The following is an 18,839-nucleotide window of genomic DNA, read 5'->3' on the forward strand; positions in this document are numbered from 1 at the left end:
CCAACAGTCCCAATTCAGAGCCGCACAGTATTGCTCAAGATGCTGCTGCTACTTTTTTTTAAGCAACTGTGGGCAGGGTACAGCCTCTTCTACTCTTCTTACAAAAAAAAATTCCACCTGAAATCCCATTTTTCCATCCTTCTTTTCAATGAGGGGCAGGATTCCCCCCCCCCCCGAAATAGCAACTTCTGGGTGAAAATAAATGGCAGCGTTTTTATCTATAAATTGGAAAGGGATTAGGGAAACAGCAGAATTAATCTCACCTTCACCACATAATTCACCTTTCTTCATGCAGCAGATGCTGCACTTGAGAAAACATAACCAAATACAAAAGGGATATTGGTCCCGTTTTCAGTAGCAGTCATACTGGTACTAAATTGTTAGTATTCATTTGCTTATCCATTGAAACATAATGAAGAATTAAGAGATACTGTGAAGGACAGGATTATAGGACATATACTTTATGCCTTGAAAAAAATGACACTGAATACAAAAAAAATGGATCAAATTCTAGAATATTTCGATCATATTTTGAAACATGGATGAACACATTTAAGGCTTATGGAATCTATTTTGCCATTTTCCAGCAGTTTATCATCGAAAACCTGATGCAATAGTAATATAATCAGAACTCAGGTATTCAGCATCTGCAAATTTGTTTTGATTGTCGTAACTGAATGGAACTCAAAAACCTGCACACCAAATATATTTCTTGTTGTCCTCTTTTGCTTCTTATATTCATCATATATTTTGTTGCATATTTTGGGAAAAGAGAATTTATTATTGTTGTTAAATAACAGAAAGCCAAATAGTATTTAACAACTGCAAATCCCCAGAAATCTACCAATAAGTATTAAATTATCTTCTACTGCTTAGATTGTTTTTTTTTTAATCTAATCCTCCTTTTAGGGTACAATTGTTCAGGTGTCTATGCTGATAAGCTTTAGATGATAGCAAAATGTAATCTTGCTTTTCCATCATTCTAGGTTATTCAAAAATTCTGTAACTGAATAACCTAGCCAACTCAACATAAAGCCAACTTTTATAAAGACACTGAACACAAATGCAGTAGCTCTTCCTAGTCTCAGGATCCCTTTGCTAACAGTATTGTAATGCAAATGAAACTGTTTTGACTCAATGTTCTTACAAGCCCTTTGGGCAGAGACATATGTCAGACTTTAAATCTTCACTTTTATTAGTGAAGGCAATCAGATTTCTTACACTGGCAAAGATATTAGAAACAGCCACCAGTACAGTATGGTCCATAGCCTTAGCAAAGGTCACAAAGAGGAACTATCAATTAGCTTCCCTCCTGTCTACCGAATGTCCTGGGGATAGAATAGAATAGAATAGAATAGAATTTTTATTGGCCAAATGTGATTGGACACACAAGGAATTTGTCTTGGTGCATATGCTCTCAGTGTACATAAAAGAAAAGATACCTTCATCAAGGTACAACATTTACAATACAATTGATGGTCAATATATCAATATAAATCATAAGGGATGAGCTGTTGATCACATGGATATATCCATATTGTTTTCCTAATAATGGTATAGAAGTTGTTTAATTTTTTTTGCAACTTTCCAGTCTGATCTATACTTTTCAGGGTGTTTCTAATAGTCACCCATTCATTTACAAACCAGACCCATGCCTATTTACATTTTCAAGCTCAGTCAGGGCTACCCAGATTCTTGGTATAACTTGGGATGGTGCTTGAAAAAAAGAAATAAACCTGATGTGGATGGAGAAAGAAAAATTTATCCAACACCCTTAAAACAGTTCCCTGTTGTGATGTATTCTTATGTACTCAGTAAAGATTCTGCTCCCATCCTTTGTTTTAAAATTTTAAGTTTTGCATAGAAAGTATTAAAAACCGCAGAGTATTTTACATTTGAATTTGCTTCAAAGATTGTACAGTTCCTTATTGCCCCCATTTCTCCTTCAGCCAATAAGTTGGCTTAGAACCAGGAGAATAAAAAATAATTTATGAAGAGCAAAGACATGCCATAAAAAGAACACTTACTACCTGTTAGGCAAGAACTATAGTGTTGTGCCTCGCCCCCCCTCCTCTCCTCAGCCGGGCCCCTCCCATCTCCTGCTATCTGAGTCAGAGTCTGATAATGAAGAGGAATGGCCTGGCATGCCTCCAGCCCCCAGCCCTGGCACCATGCCCGGACAGAATGAGCAAACAAACTTCCCTCCTACAGCGTGTGAGCACGAAGCCAGCCATGTGCTAGAATTGCCGGCAGCAGATCAGGAGGACGGAAAGTCACAGTGGATGGATCCCCGCTTCCGGAGAATGGAGAGGCGACGTCAGCAAAAGGAAGGGACGGGCAGGCCTGGATAAGTGCTGAGTCATGGAGCCACACCCCATGGCCTATATAAAGGATCTGCTTTTTGGCATTCCTTGAGTCAAGCAAAGTCTCATCTGGTTTGCTGAAGTCACACCTTGGATTCCTGCCTGCCCTGAGAACTCTGACAGGAATTTGGCAAAGCTGCAGAGGCTTCGTGGCCACGCTTGATACAGACTTCCCAGACCCGGCCATCGGAGGGGGAGGGGGACACAACATATAGGGCCTAAACCTCAGGTGCAAACTCTGCCTGTATTAGGTACCTAGGACTGTGTGTGTCCACGGCTTTAGAAGGAGGTAAACATGAATAATATACAGGCAGCCCTAGGTTAAGAACATTTGACTTATGCACAACCCCTAGAAATGATAGGCTGCCTATTACAAAAAATGGTGGACAGCATTCTCCTTTTTCAAACTGATAAAGCTGTGCAATGCTTGTAGGAACCGCTGAAAACAGGCCTTATATTAAAGACATGCAGCTTCAGCACTTTGTCAGCTCAAGGAAGGAGAATGCCATCTGCCATTTTTATTAATAGACAACTCATAAGTATGAATTCCAATTTAAATACAAATTTGAGTTAAAGATTTAGGGAAGAGAACTCATTCTTAACCCATGGACAGTCTGCATGAGTTTGTAATTGACCCAGGATAATTATTGCATGCCGTTAGATAATACAAGAGTACTTTGTTTGCTACATTTCAGTTTCAAATGCAGCCATTAAGCTGAGATCTCTTTGCTCTGAGACTGAACTTGGCTCAATTAAGACCCTAATATGTTCTCCAAAACACTAAAACCAAGGCATGTGCATGGGTATAAAACTAGTGAGGACACACAAAAAAATGTCCAGCATGAAACACAGGAATGTAACCTGAAATAGTTTGATAAGAAAACATGACCTGGAACCATGGTGGGAACCAAAAGCGATAACTTAATAGCCATATAGCGATAACTGTGCACAGCCCAGAAGACAGATTTGTATGGAAATTCAACTCTGTCCTCAATGCTCACAGATGCAAATTCGATACAACAGACAATTTGCTACTGTTCTCTATTGCTATAAGAAGAGCATTGCATTGATCCATTTATTCACAGAGGACTGCCAGTCACACAAGGAACATGAGTTAGGGCATGTAATAATACAAAAACAGGAGCTGCAATATTACACTGGGAGTAAGGGACCTTATGATCAAAATGACTTTCCTGCATTTTTTTTTTCAAAGGCCATACAAGTCTTAAACTGAATGCAAAGCCAGTTTTCAAAGGATGCCAGTTGTAATCCAGGTATCTTGGGGTTACCTGCAAAAGAATGCTAAGCCTGAATACTACAGCTGTTGGCTCAGCACATTAAACACACTCAACCTCCTGAAATCTCTTTTCAAGAGACTACAGTAAAGCAGACTAATCACACCTAATGCAACTGAGGAATGTAGGCCAATCATTGAGCTTCTCTCTCCCCACCCCACCCCACCCCACCCCCCAGCAAAAAAATTGAGGAGCATAGGAACCCATTAGTCTAAGTCAAGTTTGGGGTAACCAGCTTGTACTGCTAAAGAGACAGAGTGCTAACTTGGAAATGATCCCATTGCCCTCTTGCACAATTTACAGTTGCTGGACACAGGCAATTAATTGATCCATTTCTGGGATGAAATAAATAAATCCTGGGTTACACCAAAATAGTATACATGCGGCTTGTGAAACATATTATATATATTCCTCTCTAAGGCCATTGTCAACTCCTCATTCCAGTTTATTAAAAAGGAGCAAAAAGGAAAAAAAAAGTAGGTGGAGGGGAGAGAGCTACCAATCTGTGATCACGGACAGATGATAACAATTTGCTTTTTGGCTGCACTCAGCAGTGAAATTCCTGGAGTCCAGCTGTCTCATATTCCCCCTGCAGTTATGAGAAATAATTACAGAAGGTTTGCTGTGTTTAGAGGGTTATATTACATTAAAAAATATTATACAAGATAGAGAAGCTCTGTGGCCAGATCAGCCCCTCTTAATGAAACCATCTCTAATTTTGTAATGCCCAAATAAGCCAGTTTTCATAACTATGTAGTAGTCTGCAGGTTCTCTTTAAATGAACTCTTTAAATGAGTGCAGGCTGTCGATTTCCCATTTTTAAACAAAACTGTTCCAGATCTACTTTTCTGACCCATTATACATGTCATATCCATACTTCTTCCCACTCCAATAGCTTCCATTATTCTAGGTAGGAGTTCTGCTAGAAGGTCTCCATTTCTGACCTTGTCGTTTATGAGTCCCAGGGGAATGTTGCCTGCTTCTTCTTTGCCTGGGTGATATGAATAGCAGCTGTGTCTTTTGTCCCTTCCTATTCTTATTTTCCCAGGGAAGAAGGTAGTATATGGAGGGAACAACAAGGTCTTATAAGAGGTTTAGAGGTCCTCCAAAAGGCAGGCTTAGAAGCTGACAAGTACAAATATTTGCTCATGACTGGCAGCTGCTCTTTCTCCTCAAAGGATCCTTTCCATCCGTAGCCACTCAAATTCTAGAAACAAAAAGGTTTCTTCCTAAAGATTAGGATCCAATGATTGATTCTAAAGGACTATCAGATCTGTACTGCAGAACTCTGGATGACCACTAGACAATAGCAATGGGCTGGCATTTTCTGAATTTGTCTGCTGCTATCTAATAGTCTTCCAGATGTTTTTAAACACAAGGTGGCAACCCTAATCTTAAGCTCCTTTTCCCATTAGAACATTAAATACAAAATATTTTATTGGATTACCAAAATTAAAATGATAGATTTGATGACCAGCAAAAATGTATAGAACCTGCAATATTCCTGCCTTTTAAGATGAGAATTATTTTGTCTACATATGCAGTGAGAGTTTGGAAGTACTGAAGAGTAATAGTGGCAGAGCATGAAATATTTTACAAGCAGAAGATCTATGTTCGGTTCCTGAATTCTTGAGAGATGTCCCAGGCACTTGCTACCAGTTAAGATGGATCCATTGCTAGATGGGGCATTGTCTAATTATATGAAGCAACTTCTCCAATGCTTCATAAACAAGGAGAGTTAATGAGAATCCCTAGCTCTAAGGCAAAATCTCTCTACTAATGTGGATTCTCTTGAAAGCTATAGTTTTGTTATGAAAATATTGATCTACTCTACATTTTTAGTATAAAGATAAATAAAAAATGCAAACTGATGAAAGGATTGCTATTAGAAAATATGCAAAGGCTTCTGATGGTGGTAACATGATGACAATGGCATGAAGAAACTCTATCCCACTAGGTAGGAGATATATTCTTAAATCCCACCCACCCAACTTGTTCTTATCATTACAACCCACCCATTATAAAACTAATTCATCTTCCCGGTTTATCATGAAACTGAAAGAAATAATTAAATTGCGATGAGTGATTTCTTAGTCGCTATCTAGACGGTATATTATTTCATTTATAAGGATGCTTCCAGGTTATCTCCTGCCCCCTTCTCCCCCCAAATCAACAGCACTCCTTTTCATAGTATTTTTTGTATCACAGACCTGAATTTACGAATAAAATTTTCCTATTAAGAGAATGTCCATCTTAAGATATGATATACGTCCTCCTCCTTGGAACAAGGATCAGTTCTCATTTCCAAACTGGAGCAAATTAGCAACAATTAGTTGTGTCTTGTTAAATGAACGTAGACTTAACTCCAACTACGGACCTGAACCCAACAAGTTTAATCATGCAGGACTGAGATTCATACTTACTTTCAGAGAATATGCCAAGGCAATGAAGCCCAAACAGCAGAAATTGAGGTATACAAAGTTGAAGATGGACCAGAGATAATAATCATTCACTTCAGTGGTGTCTGGGTAGATTTCAATTACAGCAGTGGGATTAGTCATCGTTTTCTTCTCCACGGAGTGTTTGCATTGCACCGGTGGTCTCAGGCTGTCCCCTTTGCAGGTCTTGTTCTCCATCAGGCACACAGCAGAAGAAGGAGACAGCACGGGGGACCCTTGCTGTATGGGGGGCGTCTTGGAGATGCAGGCGAAGCACCCCTGCTGGGGTACATGAGGGGGTCTTCGAGTCCAGAAAGCCCCATCAAGGGGACATGGAGGGCCCAAGGGGGGTTCCTGTGGCCTCTCCGTGATGGCAACCCCCAGTTTACACAACTATATCCAAGGAAAGTGTATTCCCCTGAGAAAAATAGGGATGGAGAAAGTGGGGACGGTCGGGAAAGGAAAAGATGTGAGTGGGGGGAAAAATCAAAATACCGGGATGCAGGAAATCAGAAATAGAAAAGAGGTAGTGGAAAAGGCAAGAGAAAGAAGGAGGAAAAAGAGGGATTTCCAGGCAAGGAGAAAAGAGAAAAGAGAGAAGCCTGTTTAAACACATGTACCACAAAGGGAGTATTCTCTAGCAGACAGAGCAGTCATTAATGTATGCAGCAGTGTAACAGTTCCTGGATTCCCTGCAGCTGGGTGTCCCAGCTCCGCAGTAGGCTTGGCTTGCCTTCCCCTGCTTCCCACACCAAACAGCCTCGGAGTTCATTAATTCCCTGGGAAAGGCAAGGAGCTTGGTACATCGTCACATGCCTTCTCCCAGCCCTCTCTTCCTCTTCCTCTCCGCCTCTGCTTTGCTTTCCTGTTCCATTTCCCCCTGCTTCCCACACCAAACAGCCTCGGAGTTCATTAATTCCCTGGGAAAGGCAAGGAGCTTGGTACATCGTCACATGCCTTCTCCCAGCCCTCTCTTCCTCTTCCTCTCCGCCTCTGCTTTGCTTTCCTGTTCCATTTCCCCCCTGCTTAAAGTCCTTTGCAGTCGGATCGGACAAAAACAACAGCCGTTCTCACCTCGGTCATTCGTGTAAACGTAACCGAGGATTTTGATTCATCCTCCTCCCCCATCTAGAAACCGGACAAAGGAAGACTTCCAAAGAGGCGGGAGGGAGAGAGGGAGAGAGAGAGAGAGAGTGGACTCAGGGTGAAAAGGACTCTCTCCCCGCCACGAGACTAGTTCTTCTCACCCCCCACATCTCTCCTCCCCCGCATCTCTCCCTCCAACCCTTCTCATCCACTCTTTGCCCATCTCTTCCGCTGGGCTCTCCTGTCCCGCGTCGGCATCAGGATCAAAGCAGCCCCGGCCGGATGGGGGCGATTGAAAAGCAGCCCAGACTGTTCCTGGAACCGACTGCACAAGCTGCGACAGAAAAGCCCGGCCTCCTAGGCTTTCCCCCGCTCGGTCTCTGCCCATTTTGTTGAGCGTTTCATCTCGGGCTACATTTCTGGTTGACTTTTTCCTTCCTCCCCCCCCCCCCACCCCTTCTTCACCTGTCAGCAGTTTTGCCTTTTGGACGGCGTCGCCGCGCGGTCGGGGGTGGCGAGGAAGAAAAAAAGAGGAGGAGGAGGAGAAAAAAAAAAAGCCCGGGGTGGATGTGTATAAGAGTGAAAGAAGCGCGCCTTCTCTCGCCGGCTCCCCTCCCTATCCCATCGCCTTTGCAATTACGAAACGGAGCCTGCCCGTAGATCCCCCGGCACCGGAGCCCGTCCCTCCGTCCATCCGTAGAGCAGGGCGAGAGGATACTTACGGGGAGGGAGGGAGGCGGGCAGTTGTGCAGCATCTCCAGCTCAACACTGCCGCGGTCTCTTCTTTAGCAACTGGAGTTCGCGGAGGCACTGAGGGAGGGAAAGGAGGGGCGGGCGGGGAAAGAGGTCAAACGGTCTCGGCTCGGCCTCCAGCCCAAGCCGGGGCAAGGCGTGCGCGCACCCGTTCCCAAAGACCCCGCGGGCACTCAATTTCCCTTTCTCGCTTCGCCAAACCCGCTATTTCCACGAGTGCGCGGGTTTGTTTTTTCTTCTCCTCCCGCTGCTCTCGGCTCCAAGCGCGCAATACGCGCGTGCTCTCTCTCTGTGTCTCTCTCACACCCACCCACGCAAGCAAGCCTTTTTTTGGGAGGTTGGGGGAAATATTCCACAGTTGTCAAGTCCTCACCCCCCCCACCCCACCAACCTACTAGCTGGAAACGCAATCCTCCCGGCACCTGCCATGTGACAGCAGAGGCATTTCCGTGACCGGACTTTTTTTGGCGTCGATTTTGAGAGGGCTTGGAAAAGCTGACGGTCATCCAGAGGCTTGCCCTCATCGCATACCCCACGCGTGGCTTAGTGACACTGAAAAAAGGATTAGCCGCTCTGTACCGTCATTCGCGACCTCTTTGGTGAGGGGTTTGGGGTGGAAGAAACACTAAGCGTGGCCGGGAGAGAACAGGGCGCCAAAGGGAAAGAAGCGCTGGTCGTGTTCCAGTCAGGGGGCATGTGTAGGAATCGGATCAATATTGGCTCCAGGCTGTGTCAGAGCGCACGCATATGCAGCTATGAGCTTGAATATCAACAGCTCCCCTCCATTGTTTACACTGTTATTGAAGGCGTGTTGTCTTCTTTACTGCCTTGGATGAAAATAAGTTCTGAAGAACTTGAAAGTTTACGTTAGGCAAAGCGACCTCGATGAGTTCTCTAATAAATGTAGCGGGATACACTGGATTCAACAGGCTGTCTTTGCACAGCACTCTGTTGATAATGAAACACAGCATAAAGTGCTCTGAACTAGGAAAACAAGTAGTAGATAGGCCCTGTAGATGATTTCAGCTGATGTGTACTATGATAGCAAGGGGAGTCTCTAGTTGGCATATGAAAAGGTATGTACAACAAAACCAAAGAGCTGTTCCCTCAATATCTTAAGTCTGACCGCCCAGAGGGCATAATCTTATTTTAGTTCCTAAATTGTTAAAGATTGTAGCTTTTACAAAAGTTTGTAGAAAATAACACGTTATAATAAGTAATAAGTGAGGTAGCTACCACTATACAGAAGTAGAATAATCTAGACATATTTAAATTGCATTTTATTTTTTCATCACAATACACTAATAATATATAAAGAGTTTCTTAAACAGTAAAATATATTCACCAGGTGATGAAGCAAAAATGTTCTTGCTTATAAAGGTAACTTTGAATCTGTTCAATTAGTTTTTCATTAATATTCATAAAAAATGTATTTGACTTTTGAATAATTAGAGAGGAGTAATGTCAGTTTCAAAATATTGTTATCTGTAATAGAAGTACAATATCATATTGCATTTTAATAAGCCGTTAATTTGATATTTTTGTAATCTAATTAGAAAATAAAATGGTTGAAATAGTGTTTCTGGAATGCAGTGGGAGATTCATAGATGTGGGTAGGAAGAAAAATCTGCGGTCAAAGCAGAATGACTTATTTTCTTAAATCCTGCTTGGTTTATATTATTTTCCTGATATGAACTGCCAGGAGTCTTGCAGATTTTGGTGAAACATAAAGTGGTTGGGATCACACAAGACACTAAATCACAAAGACATTAATGAAAGTTTATTGTAATCAAACTTCCCATGTTGGGCAAATGTCTTAATTGGTTAAGAATGAATTTTGCTCCTTTCATTTCTCCACATCCAAATTACCTATTTAACCTTCCTTTTATTAGTAGGACTTTCATTTAAAAATGCTTAAGATTATGTTTATGCTTAGGACTGAGCTGCACAATCTAATCATGGTTTGAGAAAGTCAAGAGTCTGTAATAAACTATTATATTCCGTGGGTTCCGTAATAATTGAGGCTCCACAGATGTTCACACATAGCTTTTATTTTTAACTCACAGAGACCAGCAACAACACAAGAACAGCGTGCCTGCTTTGACAGCCCTTTTATACTCAGCTGTCAAAGCGGGAGCCAATCAGAACAGAACAAGAAACCATCTCCACCACTAGGGGCCGCCACTGCCGGTGCAGGACATAACATAAACAAAGTAATTGTGGCTTGTTCAGTCAATTCATTGGTTTTTTTACTTTGTTTTTCCCAGTATCCCCAAAAAAAAAAATTGGTCAGATCCAGAAAAAACGTATTAAATCAGAATTCTAAGTTCACTGCAATAAGACAAGCTTAGAATAAGCAGGCTTCATAAAACAAATCTTTGTTTCATTTTTTTTTCTGGGAAAGGGTTCATATGTCATGATAAAACAACAGCTGAGTATATACAATTTTAATTTGGTATGACATATCAATCAGGTCAGTGTTCGCACCAAACCATGTATTCCCTTTAAAGTTTCTTCAGACTGCTTTTTAAAAAATGACATGATAGTATGTGGCAATGGAAACTGTTTATTTTTAATTTATTTGATTACTAGTTGAAAAGAGAACAGCTATGAAACAGATTGTATCTTTTGAACAGGCAAGAACATAATAGCATTTTACAAATTAGAGAAAACAAGCAAGAGAATGCTCCAAGCCACCAGGGGAATGACAGCGAACTACTAATCCAGCAGTGCAATCTGCATATCAAATTTACTAAGACGATTTCCAATAAGATGTGGTGGACTTTATTCTTCTTGAGAATGTGGGATCTGCTATACAACAGTTTTCTCCTACTTGACACAATGGCTTAGACTTCCAATATCATAATCTGTATGGTCCAAATTTTGGTAAGACTTGTGGTGGAGAGACATCTTAATCCAACATTAAGCTGCAATGTGTAACACTGCCAGTCTATCAGTGCTAATCAGTTTTGAGTGTCGGATATATTTTATTACGGAGGTGTCATTCAATCCCACTTTTGCACAAATCTTTAAAACTCTTTAAGACCCTTATACAAAACCAGGTTGCCATTGGTTTTATCTGAAACAAACCTTTTTAATCTTAATCTCTTGTTCCGTTGTCCATGGCTTCTCATAGCCTTGTGACTGGGCTCAAGTATTATGAAACATTTCAAATGAACTAGCCTAGCATTAACAATGGCCCAGCTCTGTAATCTATCAAGTCTCATTCACTCTACAATAGTTGATCATATGACTTCTTAGGCTCAAAACAAAACCCAGTTCAGAAACTACTCCTTTTCTGAAACGCTTGATATAGAAATCTAGGCAAAAAGAATTTGGATATATAGAGCTATTCACAGAATTTCAATCCCCAGATTAAATTCCTCAGAGTTGAATATATTTTTCTGAGATGCTTACAATATTTTTCTTCACAACAGAATGCAATGGTAGTCTCAACCTCTCTAAATAAAACTTGTATTGTATACTTTAATAATAAAGATTAAAAACTTCTCCAAAACTAACGAGTTAAAATGTCACCTAAATTGAACCAAAATGTCTCAAAAATTTTTATGTGAAATACTTTTTGGGAAAAGTCAGATAACACTGTTCTCATATCTCAAAAAGAAACTAGGAATTACAAAAGGTTTGGAAAACTGAAGAGCAAAATATTCAAAAACAGGACATACTACCTGAGATGGGGAAACTTAGGCTAAATGGGCATTTAACATTTATGTTTACTTTCACTTTACCTTTTACCTTTCCCATTACAATGGCTATTTCCGGTATTCATTACTAACCATAACCATGTTTTATAAAATCTGTTAATTCAGAACCTCTCTGCCATATTCCACGCTTTGTAGATGACAGAGATACAACTGGTATATATATATTTATATTCAAAGTGCAAATAGAGAATCACATGCAATTTTAGTGGTGACTTCTCAACTATTAAGAATTTTTCAATTGCAATATACATACATACATATATGATCTATATATGCATATATACATATATGATGGGAGAGTTGCTAGGAAATTGTATCCAAAAACATAGATAATTTGAGGGAGAGTGAGCAAAAAACAAAGTTGCTTACAAAAGACAACTTATGCTCGAAAACATATGAAAGGATTATGCTTCAAAGAACCAGAAATCTGAAGGGTACATACAATATTAGGACTCCGCAAAATTTGTAATTTAGTAGAGCCTTTATATGGTATGCTATCAGAAGGATGACAAATAAATTTTGGAAGATCAGTAGTAGTTTTTTTAATTTAAAAGCATTTCCTCTCATTTCTACTTTCTTGGTTTTGTTCTGAATGCAGTCACAATATAAAAGCAAAGCACGATGTGCTTGGGAGTGCGTTTGTATTGAGACTGTGGAAGGCAATGACTAATTGCTTTTACACCTTGCCAATACCCTTTGCAAAACCAACAGAGTCATTATCTCGATCAAATACTGTGTAATAGCGTCCAATGAAAACATCACCAAGAATCCAAACAGGCCCACCGGGTGGTGGGACATCCAAGCCTGAAAATCCACTCAAACAAAGAGTTTCTCCTTGAACAGTAACCTATAGGAGGAGAGGAAAAAGTAAAACAAGTAATAAGGTGATTTGTTTTATAACATTATTCTTTTGTATAGAATTAATTCTATGGTAAAATTTAAACAGTTAGAATTTAAAGCTTTACAATGTCCAAAGATATATATATAAATAACAGTGATCTTAATGTCTTAATGTCTATGGAGATTCTGAATCATCCAAGTCATGGTTGTTTCAAACATGCTTTTTCCAAAGGCAACTGGACTTTCTTGTTTCTTTCGTTTGAAAATGTTTCACTTCTTATCCAAGAAGTCTCTTCAGTTCAGAACTGAAGAAGCTTCTCAGATGCAAAATGAAACATTCTAAAAAAAAAAAACCCCAAAAAAAGTTTGGAAAAAGCAATTATGGGACATCATTTTTTCTTAATAACTGTGTCAAGAGTTTTTAAGGAAAAGTCATATTTTTGTTTCTCTATTTCAAGGACTAAAAATGCTATTTTAATTTTTCAATTCATAACGTTTTCTTACTGCTTACTACGGATTTCTCAACTAACACAAGGTAAAATGCAGTTAAAATTCTTCTAGATCTTTCTACAAACTCTCATGTAATATTTGTTCAACATTACTCCTGACTTATCTCAGTGTATAACCACACGTGGGATTAGTCCATTGTACTTTCTCAGTACAATGAGAAAGTATAGTTTCCCTACCATCTTCTTCTTCTTCTTCTTCTTCTTAAAAGTGCAGAAGCAATTCAGTACAAGTCCAAAAGAACTATCAGTAGGTACATAGGGCAGAACAAATGCCTAAAATAAGCTAATAAGCATTAAGAAAAAAAAATTAGAGTGTCATTGAACTTACTTTTAAGGCATAATCCTTTGCAGAAAGATCATAAGATTTCCCTCCCAGCACTAGAGACACAGTGGGAAGTGTAGATAGCTTATCACATTGGAGTATGTACTGCAAACAAAACAACAGAAAAGAGTAAGAACCTGCTATGGACAAACACTGGGCTATTAAGGGTGGAGAAAAATCCTCTCTTTTCCTGAGAGGTGATAAAAGCCAGTAGTTAAGATGGCCTTCTCCAAAATGGTCATCCTTAGATGTACATAAAATCTACATTGTAATGCTGCTGGGAATGGTGGGAATTATAATTAAATTAATTTGGGAACCACCAAATTAATTGAGGAAGGCTGCCTAAGAAATAAATGACTAGAGGTTCACAAATTGTTCAATGTATCTTGTTTTCACTTAAGATCAATTTTCAGTGTGTAGTACACCTTAGGCAAAATTAACAATAAATAAGAAACAATTATAGGAAAAACAATAAAAAGACAACCCTATGCACCTGGAAAAATGCATCCTCTCAAACAAAAAAGCATAACCAGCAGGGCTTCCCAAACACCTTATCCCAGAACCTGGAGAAACAGCCATATTTTTAAAGACTTCTAGAGCAGCGGTTCTCAACCTGTTGGTCGCGACCCCGCTGGGGGTCGAATGACAATTTGCCAGGGGTCGCCTAAGACCATTGGAAATATGGGACGTATACTTACAAGTCGAAGAATCGCGCTCCAATGGTTGACTCCACAAGCCAGCTGCAGGCTCTTCAAATCGCTAGCTGAATTCGGCTTCAGGCGCGATGAATTAAAAAAGATGCTCTGATGTCTCCCTCTCAAGCCAGCTGCAATCACTCCCAATCGCTAGCCTAATCTGGCTTCAGGCGCGATAAACTTAATAGGGGAGGAATCTCCGCTTTAATGCCTCCGTCCTCAAGGCAATCGCAAGCAGTTCAGAAAATAATTTTACGGTTGGGGTCGCCACATCGTGGGGAATTGTATTAAAAGGGTCACAGCACTATAAAGGTTGAGAACCACTGTTCTAGAGCATCAGGGTGGCATCAGCTATATGCATCTTGTGGTTGGGAGCAGCATTTTAGAGTGCAGGAGTCACAAAAGAGAAGACACACTTCCTGGATGCTGACACTTTTTGACTGAAGGCACTCCAACTCTGCCTAGACTGATTGGTGGGCCATCAATGGGAGATATGTTTCCTCAGATAATAAGGCCCTAAGCCATGAAGGACTTTATAGTTAATAACAGCACCTTGAAGCGCATCTGGAAGCTCACTAGCAAAGAGCAAACTGAAACATCCTATCATGGCCAATGCCACTGGATTCTGGACTAACAGAAGCTTCCAAGTCTTTTCCAAGGGCAGCCCCCATGTACAGCATGAATTTCCACTTGTATTTCTTCAGTCTTCGCATATCCATTAACTCTTATCACTCATAACTGGCATTCATAAGATTAGCAGCTACTTCCCAGAGGTGGAATCAATAAATCTGTCTCAAGCAGAATTTTTCTGATTATGGCATAGAGTTTAGTATATAGCCAAAGTCGTCCCCTCTAATTCCTCCCCTTCTGAAGAGATTTGTTTTCTAACATCCACTGAAAAACTGGATATGAACAGGAAAAGAAGCTAAGGTAATATTGCTTCTGAGCCTTTGATTAAAGGTTGTAATGCTTCAAGAATCTCTGAAATCTAGAGGAAGCAAAGATAAATCTTTGCTTCAGGAAATCCACTCGTTTCGAAGGAGCAAGAGAGACAGATTAGTTAGAAATCTAAATTAAGAGTTTATGCTTTATTTTACTGCATGGTTAACTCTATTGTCTCTGACATATACTGTCCCTGATATTTATGTTCTCTGTAGTCGCTCAAGTAAATTATGTGTTTTATGCAGCTTGGCACCTCTTTACTCAATACAGAGTTATCTTCTGTATTAGGAGATCTATCATCTTGTATCTGCCAAGAATCTTCTATTGTTATTTATAATTTTTCTATGGCAGGTGTTTTTCAGATGCAGTTTTTGGACAGCTCTGAATTTTCATCTTTAAAGGCTTTACCTGTGACTACTTAAATGAACACAGGAAATTTTAATTCCCTCTTTTCTTCTTTTTTTAAATAATTTTATCTATTGCTTGTAAGATTGATCTCCAAAGAAAGGAAAACTGATTTCCCTAATCACATGAATCACGCTAGAGGCTGAGAAGGCGGCATTACAGAATACGTTTCTTTATTATTTTTCTTCAGGGTTCTTGCCTAAGCTATGGAGATCCTCCCTCCCTCACGTGCCTGAGTTAAAAGGGCCATCATGTCTTTCTCCATAAAATAAGTGATAACTGCAATAGTTGCCACGTAGCAACCGTAGCAAGAAGGGAGTCCCAAGGAAGCTTCTGGGAAAGGAAGTTTGAGACATTCAACTTTTCACCCAAGGGGCTCATCTCTGCTGCTACTTAGGTGTAGACCTATGGGATGAATTGAACAGTGAGAGCCAATCCACAATAGCTTTTCTAGCAGAGACTGCAATACAGAGAAAGGCTTAGAGCAGTGGTCCCCAACCCCCAGGCTGTGGACTGGCACCAGTCCGCAGCCCACCAGGAACTGGGCTGTGCTCATGCAGGATCGAGGAGTGCACGAAACCACGTCCGCCTGGCCTGTAGAAAAACCACCCTCATGGAATCGGTTCCTGGTGCCTGAAAGGTTGGGGGTTGATGGGTTAGAACACTCCTAAATACTATTAAGGCATAGGAAGATATTTTGCCTTCCCAGCTAGAAGACATCTTGAGGGACAATATATCAGACTCAGAGTAGATAACTTAGCCATTGAGGAGATCAACTCACCCACTCAAATTAAAGACATTAGAAATCCAATTCTGATTAAAAAGAATGTGGTTCCAAAGAACTACTATCATTCATTTCATTCCTTCCCGTAACGTGAGTTGATTTATTTTGAATGCTTTTTTCTACATTTTTAAATCTCTGTGAACCATTTCATGGAGGGTAGATCACAACTATTCTCAACATTCAAATTTGTGTGTAAGGTTATGATGCTAGTAGTTTTATTTTGTTTTTTTAATTCCTAAAATGAAATCTGGCTTTTTTGTTGTCATTACGAGGGACTGAAGGTTGATGATTTCACTAAATCCAAAGATTTTTATTCAGTATTTATTATTTCTACTTGAAGGTTAATTAACATTTCAGCAAAGAAGCCTTTTTATCCAGAAAATAAGGAATTTATATTTCTATGTCTTCAAATATTATGCAGAACAGAAACATTGAGCAGGTATTATATTGTGACCTGAAGAATTGCACTAGTTCTAGTTTCTTTCTAAAACATTAGAAGCATAGAGGAGAATCAATTATGGCAAGGACTCCATATTTTGGCATGGGAGGCAAATTACAAAACTGTCAAATAAATTATTCAAGATAACAGAACTTTGAACTAGAAAGAAAGCTATCTTTTGACGGCAAGTCAACACCAGTAGATGTATCTGAACCTGACCTAAATTTAAACCAATGTATAAATAACAACATTTGATTAATTGAAGATGAATGCTTAGCATCAAGTTCAGACTGAAGTGAGATTAGAGTCAAATAAATAAGCAAATACACAAGTTAGTAAATCTAACATCTGCAGTACCATAATACCCTAATTCCTGTCTGAATTTACCTGTCCTTTAATGATTGGCTTAGCTCCAATGGCTTTCTGCAACTCTTTAATTTCCTTAGTTGGTCCTGTAATAAGTGACGTTCCTGTGTCTACAATAGCTTCACAGCCATTCGGGCACACAGTTAGGCCACTGCTAACATCAACCCTGGAAGGAAATATAGATCTCAGTTTTTTTCCCCCTTAAGAGTCCAGGAACATAAAATCAAATCCTTGCACAATTACATTGGATACAATTACTGGAAATTTACTAGTTATATGCAGGGGATAAGCTTTTACATACGTTCCAATATAATATATGTAGTTCAGGGTTAAACCATGGAATCTTTGGTGCTCTGAGATTGTTTGCTTGCAGAAGTTTCATTATCCAACTATGTGACAACATTAGTGTGAGTAGGTGTGGAATTTGTTCCCTGTTTATGTACAACTTTTTGTTGGTGGATGTTTTCTTTTTGGTAGTTTCTTGATAAAGTTTTTGGTTTCTGTCTGGCAATAATCCCTGCTTATCTAGGTGTTGGTTGCTGGACAGGATGTGTTCCGATATTTTTGTTTTCTTCTTAGCATTTTTATTATCTTTTGAATGGTGTGTAAATATGATTTAACTCTATGTATCTATTGATGGCCAATTTGTCTGAATGCCAGGCTTCTAGGAATTCCCTAGTATTTTTGGATTTGGCTTGGTCTAAGATGCTAAAAGTTTTCCAGCTGAAAACACTGGAAGTTTTCCAGTGTTTGAGTCTTTCTATATGTTTTGAAATAAACAAGTTTTCATTGTGTAGTCTGACTGCTAGTTGGTATTCATGAATCCACGCTGCTAATGTTCTGCCTGCCTGTCAAACATAGTAGTTGTTATACCGTGTTCCACCAAAAATAAGACCCTTATTTTTTGAACCTCAAAATAAGCGCTTGGCCTTATTTTTGGGGAGGTCTTATTATGTTGGGGCACGTGGAGCACAACGGGGCTCCTCTTCCCGTCTTACCTCATTTCCAACTCTGTCTCTCTAACCTTAACCAGAGGAAATGGCGGGGACCGGCTGCGCATGCATTTAAATATTTTTGGGGAGGGCTTAGTTTAGCGCTTGCGCTCAAAAGCCCAACTAGGCTTATTATCAGGGGATGTCTTATTTTCAGGGAAACACGGTAGCACTTACAATATATGTTGTAAATGATTTTTTTGTTGTTCTTGGGCCACTGGATATTTTGGCTTGCTTAAAATGTTTAGGAGGACTTTAATTGGTTTGGGTGCTACAGAGATATAGTATGGTTGTAATAATATGTTAGTTGTTTGTGAGATGTTTTTCATGTATGGTATTATCCTTTTTACAGCTTATCTTAGTTGTTCTATAGGAATGGTAAGGCACTTTTTGATAAAAGTTGTGTGGGTAACCATTCTGCTGGGAGGTATTATATAGGCAGTCCTTTTCCTGATGCTCCAAGTTGTTTGTGTCCATCTGAATAATGTTCTCACACAGCAACTCTTGTGGGAAATTGGGCTCTTAATTTTGTTAATGGAGCTCTTGGTTAGTGTGGGTTGTTTTTGGATAGACTTGCATTTCTAGTTTGTTGTTGGTTATTTTCTTTTTCCCCTGTGAATTTTATTTCTTTGAATTGTCTCATGCACCTTTTTAATTATGATGGTGTTGTCTATATACCAGATCCATACTTTTGGTTTTTTTGTGGGAGTGCTTCTAGACAATGCATTAAAATCTCTGCTATGAGTCTTGATCACCAGTGTTAGGTTTCATCTCAGGACTTAGTTGCTAGTCCTGAGAAATTGCCACTCTCTCCCAACCAAATCCAAAACCATTAGGGAGTTCCTAGAAACTTGGCATTCAGACAAAGCAGCCATGAATCAATAA

The 18,839-nt window shown here is 39.8% G+C and overlaps 2 protein-coding genes across 3 annotated transcripts in view; both read right to left on the bottom strand.

Annotated features, from left to right (window-relative positions):
- Positions 1 to 8,275, bottom strand: part of IFITM10 (interferon induced transmembrane protein 10) — a 31,028-nt gene extending 22,753 nt beyond the window's left edge. The window contains exons 1-2 of one of the 2 annotated variants that reach the window (XM_058157746.1): positions 7,905 to 8,275; positions 6,082 to 6,514 (exon numbers count right to left, since the gene is read on the bottom strand). In XM_058157746.1, coding sequence (XP_058013729.1) covers positions 6,082 to 6,294 — 213 coding nt within the window. In that variant the 5' untranslated portion in view covers positions 6,295 to 6,514; positions 7,905 to 8,275. Of the gene's footprint in view, positions 1 to 6,081; positions 6,515 to 7,170; positions 7,509 to 7,904 lie in introns of those variants that run through there. The other variant, XM_058157753.1, reaches the window with a different exon arrangement.
- A 1,695-nt stretch (positions 8,276 to 9,970) lies between these two features.
- CTSD (cathepsin D) overlaps positions 9,971 to 18,839 on the bottom strand; it is a 32,897-nt gene continuing 24,028 nt past the window's right edge. The window contains exons 7-9 of the mRNA XM_058157764.1: positions 16,984 to 17,128; positions 13,338 to 13,436; positions 9,971 to 12,507 (exon numbers count right to left, since the gene is read on the bottom strand). Of these exons, the coding sequence (XP_058013747.1) occupies positions 12,337 to 12,507; positions 13,338 to 13,436; positions 16,984 to 17,128 (415 nt within the window). The 3' untranslated portion in view covers positions 9,971 to 12,336. The remainder of the gene's footprint in view (positions 12,508 to 13,337; positions 13,437 to 16,983; positions 17,129 to 18,839) is intronic.

This window comes from Ahaetulla prasina, chromosome 1 (genome assembly GCF_028640845.1).
Source record: "Ahaetulla prasina isolate Xishuangbanna chromosome 1, ASM2864084v1, whole genome shotgun sequence".
Taxonomy (NCBI): domain Eukaryota; kingdom Metazoa; phylum Chordata; class Lepidosauria; order Squamata; family Colubridae; genus Ahaetulla; species Ahaetulla prasina.